The 15,738-nt window shown below is 48.3% G+C and overlaps 1 protein-coding gene across 1 annotated transcript in view; it reads right to left on the bottom strand.

The window, feature by feature from the left end:
* LOC310922576 (proto-oncogene DBL-like) overlaps positions 1-10,673 on the bottom strand; it is a gene marked incomplete at its 5' end in the record, with an annotated part of 51,712 nt that extends 41,039 nt beyond the window's left edge. The window contains 3 exons of the mRNA XM_083883206.1: positions 3,703-3,817; positions 4,385-4,453; positions 10,529-10,673. Coding sequence (XP_083739332.1) covers positions 3,703-3,817; positions 4,385-4,453; positions 10,529-10,673 — 329 coding nt within the window. The remainder of the gene's footprint in view (positions 1-3,702; positions 3,818-4,384; positions 4,454-10,528) is intronic.
* Positions 10,674-15,738: the final 5,065 nt, after the last annotated feature.

The following is a 15,738-nucleotide window of genomic DNA, read 5'->3' as shown; positions in this document are numbered from 1 at the left end:
CCACCATGAGCTAAGTGACCCAGGTGGGTGGGAGCAGGCCACCCTTTGGTTTGAGGCAAAAATAAAACCCTTTGGTTTTTCAGCACATTCTACCATTTCAAGAGGTGTGTCTCTCTGAGCTGTAAGAAACAATTCCCAACTCCCCATGGTATTTCCCAAGAGCCTGCAATTGAAAAAAAAATAAATCCTGTTTACACTGAACTGCTGTAATTATAATAAAACATTGAAGAAAACCCCCAGAATTCAAGTAATTTAAGATAGACTTAAATATACTACAGCCAGACTGTAGTGCAGTGCCAGTTAAGAAAAGCTGAAGTACACCGTTAACTCAGGACAAGGTTATGCTCAGAGAGCCTCCAAGCATGCTAATTTACTTTTATTAGTTCCCTTACAGAAACAAAGAGGAAAGTTCCAGTAGTCTAACAGCCTTGACACCTACTGTGGGAAACTCGTCATTTATTCTAGGGCCACTGGAGAAAGTCTGTGACTATTTGCCACCCAGGCCTTGCAGATTTATCAGATTTCCAGGCCCATGATGTACCTTTTAGACTGACAATAAAAATAAATCAATGGTTTCTACCAAGGCTCTGAGGGCTGTTTGTTTGCATCCAGCAGTAGAAAGATGGAGACAGATAACCAGTGCAAGGACGATTTCTCTCTGGGTGTTTCTTGTCACCTTTTTTTTTTCCTTATCCTTAACTTTGTATGTGTTGCAGGATGCACCAGACTAAAAATAAAGACCTGGGATGTTTTGCAGGACTTGAAACTGGATCCTGGAGTCTGCAGTTGTGAGATTTAGCACAGGACTGAGAGACTCCTTGCTGCTGGTGGGATCAGAGCATGCCGTCACAACCTGCCCAATATTGAAACTCAGAGGTATTTATAGCCACCAGCACCCTCCACTGTGCCACTGCTCTGTGTTATCAGTCACAGCTCTAAACCACTCTGTTCCTCACCTCCCAGCCCAAATGAAACAGGCAAAGCTTGTCTAAATACAATCAAAGAATAGAACAGAACAGACTAGGATATGGTATTTTAGCAGGAAGGGACCCACAGTGATAATCTGTCCAAATGCCTGACCATTTCAGGCTGACCAAAAGTTGGAAGTTGTGGTTAAGGGCATTGTGCAAATGCCCCCTAAACACTGACATCTTGGTGAATCAATGACATCTCTATGGGCCACTGTTCAGTGTTTGACACCCTCTCAGGAAATAAATGCTCCCAAATGTCTGTCCTAAACCTGCCCTAGCACAGCTTTGAACCATTCCCACACATCCTATCCCTGGATCCCAGGGAGAAGAGCTCAGCACCTTCCTCTGCACATGCCACCCTCAGGAAGCTGCAGAAAACAATGGGATCCCCCCTCAGCCTCCTCCTCTCCACTCCAGACAAGCCCAGAGGCCTCAGCTGCCCCTCACAGCAACATTCCTGCAAGCCCTCTCACCAGACCTGCTCCCTCTGGACACATTCAAGGACCCCCACATCCTTTTTAAATCTGGCACCCAGAACTGCACACAGTATTGAAGGTAATACCACACCAATGCTACACACAGAGGGATTTTTTTAGTTTTCAAATTTTACTTTTATAGCAAATAAGTCAGTTTTTTGTAACAACAATCTTAGAGATACCATAACTGACTTCAACTGATTTTTATTCTTTTCCTTAAGCTTCTGCTGGAATTCTGGCTTAACTTGGGAGAGATAAATTCTTTCAGCCTAGAGAAAAGATTTGTATTTGCTGTAAAGACTACACTGTCACAGGCCTCAATCCAAGCCAGGACAAAGTGCTGCCTTATCATTCTTTGGGTCTTTTTTTTGCAAACACCAGGATCTGCCACACTTCCCTGCACCTCTGCTTCAGGAACACCCCTCAGGTGCTGCTCAGCACAGCCAGCCTGGAGGCAGCCGGGGCAGCATTTTGAGCTGGATGTGCATGGAATAGAAAGTGGCACCTACTACTTATTTTCCTTTACAGCTCATGCACACAAGGACTTTATGCAGCTGCCTTCTGCCTGCAGAACAGTTCGCAGGAATACTAAAAATTGACTTGCCTACAGGACTTGCCTTCCTCCTGGCTCTGCTATTAATGCACTCGCCTTGAGGAGTCAGGAGTAGCTTTCAGCAGCCATCTCTTTCATCTAACAATTATTTCCAGGAGAAAAATGCTTCATGAAATTCAGCTTCCTCAAACACTACAAACCTGACACCCATAAGGTTTTCTCAGACTGGTACAGGTAGGACACTGCAGTCCCTTTGCATGGGAAAGGCACGGGGTGTGTGGTTTTGATCTGCCCCTGCACACCCACATGTAAGGAGGTGTTGGTGCACCCACACTGAACTCTGACATGTGAGGAAGTAAAATACCTCTGGCAGGTAAATATTGATCTCTTTTAGGGACTTTCTGGGCGGAAGTCTGAGCTCTAATCCCATGATGTGATTCTGTTGAGGGATGTGTACACAGGGGCACCACAGCTGACACAGACCTGCCACTCTCACCTTGGTGATGCTTTGCCTGGTTCCTTTCAGCTTCAAAGTGTTAGGGAGCACATGTTTTTGAGGTGATCAGATATTGGGGCAGGCTGTTATGGTGGCAGAAGGAGCAGAGCAGGATGATTAAAGTGGTTTTACTGAAAACATGCTGAACATGTTTGAATCACCAGCAAGCTTGCAGCTCTCATTAGTTTCCTGATAGAGTTGTCCCTATTACAGGGACAGCAAGGCTGCTCATCATGCTAATGCCAGGGTGTTTACAGTTTACAATCAGATGGAATAAGAAGCCTTGGAGGAACCAGACAGAGCTGGGAAGTGCAGATGCACAGACCAGAGCTATGTGCACAGGATGAAGGAGAAACCTCTTGGCCAACATTTGGCAGGGTCCTGTTCCTGCTGGACCAGTGCTCTTGGAACCTCAGAGTTCATCAAAAAGAGGACAGAAGAACTACAGACTACTTTTTTTTCCCTTTTTTTTATTATTATTTTTAACAGGGGCACCTAAACACTCCACACTTCTTCCAAGGCAGCTGTTAACGGAAAGCTCCCATCTAGCTGCTGTCAGCCTGCTCTCTCTGCAGGAAGAAATTTGCCAAAACAGGCATTATTCAAGAAAATTAAGCATTCCAGGTAACTGAGTCACCAGGCTCAGCAGCAAGAACTAGGATGGCCATTAATCTAAATATACAGCCCTGTAAGAGGCACAGGCAGACAGTCAGCAGCTTTGCTCTGACACACAGGCAGGTAATGGGAGCTGCTGCTCTCTGCTGAGCCATCATCTGTCACAGGGACCCCAAACGCTTTGTTCCTGTAATTAGCCTCCTCCTCTGGTTTCATTTCTCCTTTTCCACAATAATGACTCTCTATTTGTACATGTCAAAATATTATTTTGCAGTGGTGTGGCGTATTAAAGGGCTGACACATGCCAAAGCTTGGGGAAAGCTTGTTGTTAATTAGAAACTTAATCAACTAAATGTGTGACACATTCCAGCTGACAGGTCACAGGGATGATGTCCACTTCTTACCCTGCAGTTCCTAGCACATAAAATACCTCACTTGGACACTGTGAGGGCTTGCATGCCTCTGTTGTGCTCTGGGAGCTGAAGAAGCCCCTCAGCCCCAGAAATGGCTGTACCCAGAAGATCCCTGCCTCACCCAGGCAGGATCCACACCTCTGCCCACCACAGACCAAAGCTAACAGAGAGATCATACCTTGGTACTGAGGTCAGGTATGTTAGGACTTTGGACACATTCTCCTCAGGCACCTCGTTGAAGCCAGCATTGTCAGGGAGGGTGATAATCCAGGCCTTGTCCTTTCCTTTTCCACCTGGACAGAAGACAGGGATGCTTCCCTGGCCATGCTTTGAGCAGGGCCAGCAGCAAAGCCCAGTCAGGTCAGAACACACACTGCCATTGGCAGAGGGGATCTTCATGTCACCAGAAGAGCAAAACAAAGCCAAATCTGCCTCAGAGTCCAAGCACAACACACAAGTGCAGGTGCTAGAAGCAAATGTATTAAGTACCAGGTATTTCCTTCATTTTCTGAGTGGACTTTACACAGGACAGTAAAAGAAATCAGAAATACAAGGGCAAATAAACACACTGGTCTGGAACCTACAGAAACACATTTCACACCAAAGTACTGGTTAATGCATTGAGTGCTGGGAGGTAAGAATATTTTACAGTGTGGCACGAGACAGAAACCTAATCTGCTCTTTCAAACTGCCTCCATGTTTTATTAACAACATTTCTAGTGGCAGTGGATACTACCTGATGGGCAATAGCCCGTGAGGAGTATCGCTCTGACAAATAGCAAAGAAGTTTGTCTGGAGTATTTAATTTAATTACCACAGGAGGGGAGAGAGAGAGACCCTGAAGATGTTCTGGTACTCACCGGACAGAAAAGCAAACTCTTTCATCAGATCATCACTGATGTCCTTTGCACAGATGGGTATTGCAGTTTCTGGAGAAAGGGGAAAGCAGCAATCAAAATAAAGCACAAATCCAATGCAAACACATATATCAAAGTGTTAATCCAAAGGCGGAACTTGAACCAAGTGCAGCTTCCTTAAACTAAACATGAAATTATGTAATAAAGGATATATGGATCTTAGGGATGTTATTTCTTGTAGGAGCATCTGTGACTTACAGGGATAAGGTACTCTGCAATTCTGAGATATTGCAAGGGTCGTGGGTAGAAAGGGCCTTGCCTTCAGCCACCAGCCTTGGCTGAAGGGAAGTCCCAAAGAGAGAGGGAGAGAGAGCAAGAGGATATGGGCTAAGAAGAGGGGAGTGATAGAGCAAGGTGGCAGGGGTCAGAGTGTAGGGGGAAGAGCAGGGAAAAGAGAGGAAAAGAGCAGGGAAAAAAGAGCGCAAGGTCCTGGTTACAATACATTATATCTCCTTTTGGGATGAATATTCTAATTTACAGTGACCAACCAATACAAGACACAAAATCCTATAGAACCTACATACAGCCTATAAGAACTACTACATTACCATGTGTTATATTTTAAACTCTAAAAACTACTCTTTAGACTTTCCTGTTTTGCTACATTGACCATTGGATCCCTTAGCCAGCAGAAAGGTGTTCAATCAAAAAGGATTCTCCTCCAGCTGGCCAGGCTACTGTCTTCAGGTTATGTAGTAACTAAGACTCGGTATCCTACAAGTCAAAGTAAGCTTCCATTTCTATTCCGATTCTAGGTGCACTGGGAACAAGGCTGGGCTTTCATACTGTTACAGTTTTTAATTTTGAACAAATAAGCTTCTGAAATCATGTTTTCACCTGGCAAGGGGTCACAGACATTGGAGAGGCTGTTGTTCTTATGTTCAGTTGTTAGATTTCTTCCTAATTAATAATGGGAGAGGCTGTTTCAGTACCATATTTAGCACCATGATCATTTCAGTGGCAATGAAGCACATCAGAACAACACACACAACTTCACCTTTCCCTGGGAGAAGGAAACAAAGACCAGACTGACTAAACACAAGAGGAGCTTAAAGCTGGTAGGCATTTTTCTGGATTATCTACAAATGGAATGACAGCTAAAAATTAAACATCCTTGTTCTTGCAAATAAAGGTTTTGATGCACATCTATACAGATTAAAGTCTTTGGGCTTTCTGATAATCAAATTTTAAACACTGATTATATCACAGAGTTGGTTCTAGGGAATAATCTCCTGGCTGTTTTAAATCAGACAGGCTGCATACTTCAGCACACTCTAGCATCAACAATATTTATTCTATTTCCCCTTTTTCAAAAGCTTTCTGGTCATTTCAACATTATCCAAAGTTTTTCAGGCCTGCACTGAAAGCACAGCAGCCCAGATGTGTGTGGGGCACTCTGCCTCCCAAAGCCCCACCAGCCATGGGCTGCTCTCTCCCCCACCATGCACACACTGCTGGTTTTCCCTCTTGTAGATAAAAATGCGATTTGTGTTCGTTGAGGATCGAGGCTCAGTCCCACTGGCATCTTGAAACATTCTTGATTTTAACAGGGCCTAGAGTTGGTCTTGGTGAGAAAGAAGTTTGTCTTACAAAGATATTTCAAATATTTGTCTCTCATTCAACTGCTTCACCCAACTTGGGGACAAGCAGGAGCAAGAGGTTTCTTCTCTATTTGTTGAATTTTTTTTTACCAGGTCAATGGTTTCATATTGATAAAATTTGCATTTAATAACTTAATGAGCTCCAACACATCAACTAGATGATATCACACACAGATGCCACTGAAATTACAAGACAAAAGCCCATGCTGTGCACGCGTATTTGTCACAAATCAGTGTGGGGCTGCTCTGTGTCCCCAAAGCTCACCCTGCCCTGGCCTTCCCCAAAATGCAGCACCAGCCAAACCAGGCAGAGTCTGGCCACGTGCTGTAACTCCTCCGGTGACTCAAATGCTCAACAGCAAATACAACTGACAGTAAATGTGTTTTTCATTTGGGTTATGCACTGATATGAGAGGGACATACCAGTTAATTGAGGCTGATCAGGAAACTGGCTGGAGAAAGGAAGTTAACCTTTCTACAGGCAAAACAACAACAACAAATCACTTAATTTAAAAGTTTCACAAGACATTTTCTCACTGACAACCACCTAAACATGTGTAGGGAGATAGGGGGAGTTTGGTCTGTACTCATCCTCTGGGGAGCAGGTTAATCCAACAGAGGGGCAGGATGCTGCCCTTTGGCAAGGTCAGGGCACAACAGCCTGATTGTGGTGTGATTAAAGCTGCTCTTTGGCTAACTCATGCCTGGCATCCCCCTCTGTGCTGGGCACTGAACTCAACCTCCTGGGCAAATATTAGGGAAAACCAAGTGCTGGCATCAAACCCACAAGTGTGTTGCTGTGCCTGAGGCACATCAGTTGGATGCTGCAATAAATCCTGAACAGAAGCATGACCTTTGTCCTCAAATATTAATCTTTGCGGAAAGATCAGTGACAGGCAGTGAGGCATTAAAGACATCAGCCTCTCAAACAAGGCTTCAGCTGATGTTCTGCAGCAAAGTGGGGATTTTTTATCTTGGGACAGCACAGAAAAGACCCCAGGGTAGTGCCCAGTGCTGGCTACGAACAGCACAGCCAGCTTGGCACAGGGTGCAGGAAGTCAAGGTTTCAGGAAAGTCCACTCATTTCTTTCAGAGCCAAAAAAGAGGCTTTGTGATCACCAGCTGTTACAAATCCAAGCCTGAACTCCCCATGCTACAGCACCTCAGGGCATTTTACAAACTGCTGTCCCCACACAGCTGGCATGACCTCAAGTTTTAAGGTCTTACTAAAAACCAGCAGCATCTGGATGGTAAATTGTCATAACAGTAAAGTGTCATTTTTGTATAGGTTCTAAAATGGGCATTCATAAAATGCTGCTGCAGTTATTACATTCAGAGACTCCTCTGCAGGGGGAGATTGTTGCCATGATACAGAGTTCTGGAGGCTGCCTGAAGCCAGGCAGGGGAAAGACAAGGACGGAATTCAGAGCTCTCTGCCCCTCTGAGGAAAGCCAGTGTGGGCCAGCAAGGAGCCCTGCTGAATCTGTCCTGTTCCATGTCCTGGTTTGCCCTGCCCATGACATTTCACAGGGATCTCCAGAGGGATGTACCCTGGGATCACTGCACAGACTGGGGTTGTGAGAATGATCCTCATAGCCAGTGATCACCCCTTCTGAGGAGATACAGGCACAGAGAGACTCCCATGCATGGCGGAGGTCTGCAGTGACATCCAGAGAGGGGACAGCTCCTGCTCCAGTCCAAACTCCTCTTGTAACACTCCATTAAACTCTGAAGTGCTTTGCTCTTAGCAGCTCTTCTTTTCTCTCCTTTTCCAAACCCTACAGGCCCGCAGCATGTGCACGCAGCAGCTGTGTAACACACCTGCCAGGCTGCCTCACATTCACCACACTGACCAAACACTGCTGCTGCTATGAAATTCATTTGCAGACAGCTCTGTTGTGAATGAGGAACAGCAGCTTTTCGTGTGGGGGCTGCTGCTGTTGTCTAGGAAAGAAAATTGAAGTAAATCAAATGAAAATGTAAAGGATCACACTGAGCTTCTCCATGATCTGCCTGTTCTCAGCTGCTTGTCCCTTTGGACATTCAGAAAAGCAACATTTATTTGGTACTGAGGAACCTTCAAATCAGCACAGCTGTACCCTATTTCCATGTCTCCTGGTGACCTTCTGGGCTAACTAGGGTAGCCAGCCAGTGTGTGAGGGGGTTAAGTCATCCCCATCTTTGCTTCATGCAGGAATGGGAACTGAACTCCCTTAGAGTGCCCCTACCATGAACCCAGCAAGATGGGGAGAGTGGCCCTTCCAGCTTCTCCTGCTGAAGCTGCTCCACTCTGCAAAATTAAATATTCATTGGGCAAAGAACAGAAATACAGCCCTGTGTCTGAGGAGAATGACCAGTGCAGCACCTGCAATCTGCGCCCAGCCCAGACTGCCATACCCACCTCAAAGCAGTGACCCTGCAGCCCATCACTCCCTCTCCACCATGGCCAGAAGGAAGGACAGAGGGAGTTAACAGGGGAAAAATACTAATTTACACTGTCTGCAAACTGCCCTGTGTGAATAGCACACCTGCTCTCTGTCTACAAAAAGGCTGTACCAAGTGGCAAAGTACCTGTTCCTGGCTGCAGAGAATAGGGCAGCAGGATGGAGGCATCCAGGCAGCTGCCCTTATTACCCACATACTGCTTCAGTCAAGGATCTGACTGCTTTTCAGGGATTCAGGGATTCAGTGCTTTTGGGGAATTTGTCCTACCTGTGTGCTCCCCCAACATACTTACACCTGGAGCGGGATCCTGACACCCATGTGAGCAGACCCACCTGCTGTGTGTCTGTCCTGCCCAGGAACAGGACACACTGCTGGGCACAGGCAGAGCAGGTGTTTACACAGTATTTGTAGGATCTCAGCAGGGAGGGGCTGGCAGCTGGACAGGTGGCACTAGGCAGACAGAGATACCCCATGGCACATGCACTGCAGAACATGTGGCACAGAGCACCACACTGTGCTCCTCAACAAGGCCTGCTCTGTTCACCAAAAGGTGACTTACAGGACCTGGTCTGAGCAGAGGACAGTCAGCCAAGGTCCTAGGGCTGCTTCCTGCATGTGAGAGTAAACTCTTTGGTAGCCAAGAGCAAATTGTGTGTCCAGTGGCTTCAGGTCCTCATCTGGGAACAGGAGAGGCACCAGTGCCAGCAGGATTTGGTGTCAGCAAAGGGCCATGAGCATATTTGAAGCCAAGAGCAGCAGACTTCTGCAGCCTCCAGCCACCAGGCTGATGCAGGTGTCCATGTCTGCACAGTTGTGTGAGAGCTGGCACCAAAGGGTGAGTGCCAAAAACCCTGCTGAGCCAGCTGCTGGAAGGTGTTGTGTTGGACTAACCTGGACAGCTGGGTAAACCATGGAATTCCTTGTGATTCCAGGTGGTGCAGCTGTTCCCCATGCCAAGGGAGTGACACAAAACACACATTAAAATATTTATGGCAGAAAGCTTCAATACCTGTGACTGCTGCAAGTCCCTCTGTCCCCACAGTCCACGGGGACAGCACACACTCCTCTCTGCCTAGGGGAGCCCTGGCTCAGCCTGCAGGCACATGCTGTCTATCTACAGCCAGCCAAAACCAGGCTTTCATCTTGAGGGAAAGCTCAGCAACTAGGCTTATAAATGCCTGTTTTTCTGGAAGATATGACTTACTGATCCTGAGGAAGATGGCCCCTGCAAGGCCTGTATGTCCTGCACATGGCATGAAAGTCCCACTAGGATTAGTCCATTGCTAGGACTGATGTCTTGGTCACCTCACCAGGTTCAAGGACTCCTTAAATTATCTTTTATCAGACTGGGGAAGATTTTAAAGGAAAGGCTCACTCTATTTTCAAGCTCCTTCTTTTACTTCTCCCCCAGCACCTGCTCCAACACAGCGTAGGAAGCAGCACCATCTGTACTCTCTCCTGACCCAGGGTCTGTACTTCTCCTCCAAGGCCTTCTGGGGCTTCTGTGCAGTCAGTGCTTCAGTGCAGACACACATCCCCATCACCCAAACCCGGGGGTGGGCTCAGCTAAGGAACCACACAGCAAAAAAAGGGAAAGCTTCTGAAAAACTAGAATGACATTTTCAAAAGGCTTAGATTTAGGCACACTGAGGATGAGAGGAAAAAGGCAAGAAAAAGAAAAGTGCTGTGAAAGGAAAAGAAGATAAGAAACAAAATGTTAACTCGGTGCAATTCAGGTTTGAGGATTATCACCCAGGCAGCATGACTGACCCATGGAGGAATGGAACCAGCTGAATCCCCACCCTCCAGCAGGAGCTGATCCTGTGCTCAGAGGGGTGGGACCACCACATCCACACAGAGCCACCTGGGTCTGGCTCCATAGCCAAGCTGCAAGCCCTAGGGCAGGAGCATTCTACTGCCAGGCATCCCTGCAGCAGGGGAACAGCAGCTGTGACAGAGCAGGAGCACCCAGGGCACTGATGTGGCACAGCTGCAGCCACTTGCTGACGCACAAAACCAGCACAGCCTCATCCCTGCTGACCATGGGCCATTGCTGCCAGCAGGAGAAGGATCCCAGACAAGGTGCAGCCAGATAAAGAACCCACAGTCATGGAAATGTCATCCTTTGACACAATTCTGGGAGCTGGAGTGAGCAGGAGGGTCTGCAGCAGCCGTGGCTGAGCCATGGTGCCAGTAAGGAGAAGGAGGAGGAGGATGTTCAGGGGAGGTGTGCTGGAGACCATGGAGCCCTGGGTCTGGGGTGGAATCTCTTCCAATTTATATTTAGCAGCTGACAAACTGTGGAAGCTTTGCTGAGAAAAGGTGAAGCAAAAGCAAATTAAGCAGCAACAAGGCTCACTTGTTACCTCCTGTTATGATGTTTTCATGTCCAATCAGAAAAACTCTATTCTCATATCACACCAAACTAAGCAAAAATTGGGAAAGATAAAAGCCAGCTCCACCATACATGAATTCACGTCTATTGCAAGAAGTGTAATAAAAGATTCTCAACACCCACTCTTTTGGGTTCAGCCACAATGTGGGAGTTGAGAAAATCTACTTGCATTTCTAACATATAGGAGCTCCAATGTACTTTTAGTTTTCTCCTTTTTCCAGTTTCATCACTCTTCCCTTCCCAAAGAGAGCAGTACAGGTGTTTGCACATCAGCACCAGGGCACATTTGCCAGCTGTGCAGGAGAAGGCACATTCAGCATCTGCCACCAGTGCACATCTTCCCAGCCCAAACCATCAGCCCCTAAATCAGCTCATTCAGCACAAATGATTTCCAAAACCCAGTAAAAAATATACAGACTTCAGTAAATTTCCCATCATCATTCAGTACCATGCTAACACTGATCTTTCAAAGAGGAATTCCAGCTTTGTGCACAAAGTAACTCCTGGGAAATATTTCAGCAGTAAATCCTGGGGCCCCACAACCTGCCTGGGGAACCTGGAATGAAGGTCACTGAGGATACTGGAACAACTTCTTCTGGAACAACTTTTTTCGCAGCTGATATAGCCAGGAAACTAAAGCATGCAGCCAGGTTCCCCCAGTGGCATCACCTGGAAACTCTACTGTGAAGCAAGGGAAAATAAGCACAATTTTTCCTTGACTGAAAGTGGAAATGCTCTATCCTGAGCAAAAGCATATTTCCAAATCCAGCTAACCGTGTTCCTGCAGCAGGAGCAGGCCTCTGCAATGCAAAGTGAGATGGGGAGGATGCAGCTCCTGTCACCACCCAGCCCCTGGACAAACACCCCTGCAGCAGCAGGATAACTGCGCTGTGTGCTGGGTGCCAGGGAACAGCTCTGCCCCAGGACATCCTGACTCACCTCCGCTCCACAATCATGGCCAGCAACGCCTGGGAGGAAAAAGGGATTCAGAAAACAAGGCAGCCCCACTTCCACCAGCACTCCTCACACTCCAGCTCCTCTGCCCACCGATTTTCCAATGGCCTTGGAAGGGGACAGATGAGCTGGGTGAGGCTGTGGCAGCAGAGCAGGCTGAGGAGGGACCCGCACATGTCCCCAAACAGCCACTGCCTCGGCGACACGTGGCTGTCCACAGAGGGCACCCACTGCCTTGTGGCTCCAGGATTTCCCTGCAAGCCCTACCTGCCAAAACCAACACCAACAAAAGGCTCCCACCCAGCACAACCACGGGAATGTCCCAGCTCCAAACACCCCGTCTCCATGTACATGGGGGAAGCTCTGTGTCTTCAAGCATCCTCTAGTGAAGTGAGAGCTTTGGAAAACTCTTTCTTTCTCTCACCATGTTTTACACATCAGTTTTTCCCTCCCACAGAGCCCTGCTGTCACTTCACTTTTGTCCTGGTACATGAATGATAAGCCATTAAACTGGTTGTAGCAAATGTGATGTAGGGAGAGGAAGCACATCCCACATACTACTGACTGCTCCCAGACTAGTAGTGCTCTGTGGCCCACCCAGAGAGCCTGGGCTGATGCAAGCACAGAGCTTTTGGAGGTTCTGCCATGCTCCAAGGGAGCCCAAGCCATTTTAGAGATGAAAATGGCCATAAAAGGCTTGGGATTTTTACAGCTTTTTTCTCAGTCTAAGGCAGATACAGGCGGGTCATCTTCTACTAAAAACAACCAACCAGTACTGTTGCATGTAGGGAAATGGTTAAAACGTGGTCCCAGATCAGGCTGAGTGCTCAGAAATCAGCAATAAGGGAAAAAACCTCCTGATTTATGTTTAATCTCATGATTTGGAGAACCTTACTCAACTTCTTCTCAGTAATTTATTTTAAGAACTCATTTAGATGCCAAATCATGGGTCTGGATCCTCTATCTATAACCACACAAATGTGCTTTTGTGGGGATATTTTGGTTCTGTTTGAGCATCACACAAAGGTCATCTGCCGAAAGCTGGTTAGGAGAGAGGGCTCATGCTCAGGAGAAACCCATTGCCTGCTTTCACCTGGTTCCCAGTACACAGCTCACAGCAAACGTGCACCATGTGTGTCCCCGTGTCACCAGCTGTGTGGGTGTTCCATGCGGACAGCAGCACAAGGAGCATTTCATCACATCCACTCAAGCAGCATCCCTTGCTAATTGACCATGACCACTCCTGCCCACACTCATCTACTCCATTTTAGGGAGCAGGGAAACAAGCAGGTCAGGTGGGTAGGACAGCCAGAGCAGAAGGTGATGTTGGCACCACCTGAGAAGGTCATGGACACAGGCAGCTCCTGGGCAGCAGGTGACATGTTGGTAGAGCCCTCACTTGTGACCTACCCTCTGATAAATTCTTCCTGCACCTCCAATTGTGCCTTTCAAAGATGTCAAGAAAGCTGGCATTAGACAGGAAGCATTTTTTGGGTCAGTGTGTCTTTTTTTGCACAGCTCCAAGCACTCTGTCAACTGCAAACAGAGGAGGAGTGATGCCTTTGCCTGCTTTTGACTCCTGACAAGGTGTGCATCCTCCAGCGAGGCTGGAGTCACCCAAGGGGCCACTTCCCTTCCTGGTTTAGGAAGGACCTCACTGCAAAAATACCTGTAACTCTCCACAGGAAAACAGCAAAATAATGAAAGACTGGGGGATCCACACAACTTCTGAGCAGATCGCTGTCCACCAAAGGAAACATCGCTGAGGCAGCTACGGCCTGAGATAAGGGATCAGATTGCATTTGCTTCTCACATTCAGGATGTGCGGCCACACCACAGCCACTTCAGTACAATGCTATATTCCCGGAACAATCCGGCATTCCGAGGTGTTTGAGGACCAAGGGACACGAGAGGGATGATGAGGTGTCTAACAGGGATGCACACCTCGCACACACCTCCTGTCTCCCTCCTTCAGACCCTGGGGACGGGCAGTCACGGGCAGCAGGCTGAGATAAAACTTCCCAGGGGAGAGTTCTTTACTTGTGGCCACGGGGGGGCACAGGGAGCACAGGGGGCTCGCACTGGCGAACACCCTCCCGTCTGCACCTCGCACGGTGAGCCACGCACCCCGGTGACACGTCGGGGAATGTCAGCAGCGCGGGGGACGCGGCTTCTCCCGAAAACCCGGGGCCGTTCCGCAGCCATCCATGGAATAAATAACAGAGCAGCAGCTCAACTCCTCAGCCGCCCGCGAGCCACGAGCCCTCCCGAGGCTCCCGCGGGCAGCGGGACACCCCGCGCTCGGCCCCGGCCCCGGGGAGGGATGGGGCACCCGCGGGCACGGCCGTGGGGCCGGCAGCCGTGCCGCTGCCCCCGCGGGTGTCCGGGGAAAGCCGCTGTCCCCCCGCCCGCCGTCCGGACACCTGCGAGCCCCGCCGGCCCGGCCTCCCGCACTCACCGGCGGCGGCCTCCAGCAGCGAGGCGGCGGCGCGGAGCAGGCAGTAGTAGCGCTCCATGTCCCCCGCCGAGGTGCCCCCCGGCGGGGGCCCGCCCGGGGCCGGGGCCGGGGCCAGGGCCATGCCGCGGGCAGTGCTCCCCGCCGGCAGCGCCCGCTCCGCGCCCCGGGCCCGCCGAGCGGGGCCGCCTCCTCGGCCCGCCCCGGCCCGGCCCCGCCCAGGCACCGCCCCGGGACCGCCCGGCACCGACACCAGCTCCGGCTCCGGCTCTGTTACGGCCCCCGGCACCCCCGGCATTTCTTTCTCCCCCCCACCCCCCTTTTTTTTTTTTTTTTTTTTTTTTTTTTTTTTTTTTTATCCCTTCCCCCACCTTTTCCTTGCTGGTTTGTTTGTTTGTGTGGGTCGGTTTGTTTCCTTTTTTCCCCGCCTTTCCCCCCCGCCCCCTTCCCCCGCGATTCTTCCCCCTCCTTTTTTCCTTTTTTCTTTTCACCCTTTTTAATTTCTTTAGTTTGTTCTCTTTCTCCCTTTTCTCTTCCCTTTCCCCTTCTTTATTCCCTTTCCTTTTCCCCTTTCTCCTATTTTCCCTCTTTTACCCCCTCTTTTTAGTCCTTTTTCCATTATTTCTTTCTATTCTCTCTTTTGCTTTTCTCCTCCTCTCCCGCTCCCGATTTTTCTTCCTCCCCCCTTCTTTCCTTTGCCTCCCCTTTTTTTAATTTACCACTATACCCAGCGCCCCCCAGCAAACCACCCTACAGCTGGATTTACTCCCTGCCTTAGTGCTAATAGCACTTCTTTAGAGAGGGAAAAAAAAAAAAAAAAAAAAAAAAAAAAAAAAAAAAAAAAAAAAAAAAAAAAAAAGCATTTCCATCCTCTGCAAGCAGCATTCTAGCAAATTCCTTGAACGATTATGAACGATTGAACGATTTATGAGAACTACATTAAACTGTACTGCAGCCAGTGCTGGCCAGAGCATAGCACTGGGCTGACCCATCATTCTCAGTTTTCCTGATGCTGAGGTTCAAACGATACCAGCTCATTCTCAACAGGAGCCTGAGCTGCCCAGGAAGGCAGCATGGAGAGGTAGATGTTCCTGTTTTTCCAAAACAATCTTTTAATTATGTTCTTTACTATAATAGCAACCTTTTCCCAACACTTCACTAGTCAAAGCTATTAATTAAAGAGCCATGGACTAACAGTGGTAATAGAAAACCCAGCATCTTTTGGTAGGCCCTTTTTACATTGACACAGAATTTTTCAAGGAAAAACAACCCATTCAGTCAGTGCTCATTGCTCATGACACAGCAGGTTCTCACCACCAAACAGTTTGGATAGATGATTTTCTGTCTGGTCATAAAGCACTTCTTGTGTGACAGTGAGAATTCATGTGCAGTTACTCATGAAAAAATCAGCCTGATATGCAAGGCTGTAAGTCAAGGAAGAGCCTTG

This window comes from Zosterops lateralis (genome assembly GCF_965231275.1).
Source record: "Zosterops lateralis genome assembly, chromosome: Z".
Lineage (NCBI taxonomy): Eukaryota > Metazoa > Chordata > Aves > Passeriformes > Zosteropidae > Zosterops > Zosterops lateralis.
This window is presented reverse-complemented; position numbering and strand designations above follow the sequence as displayed.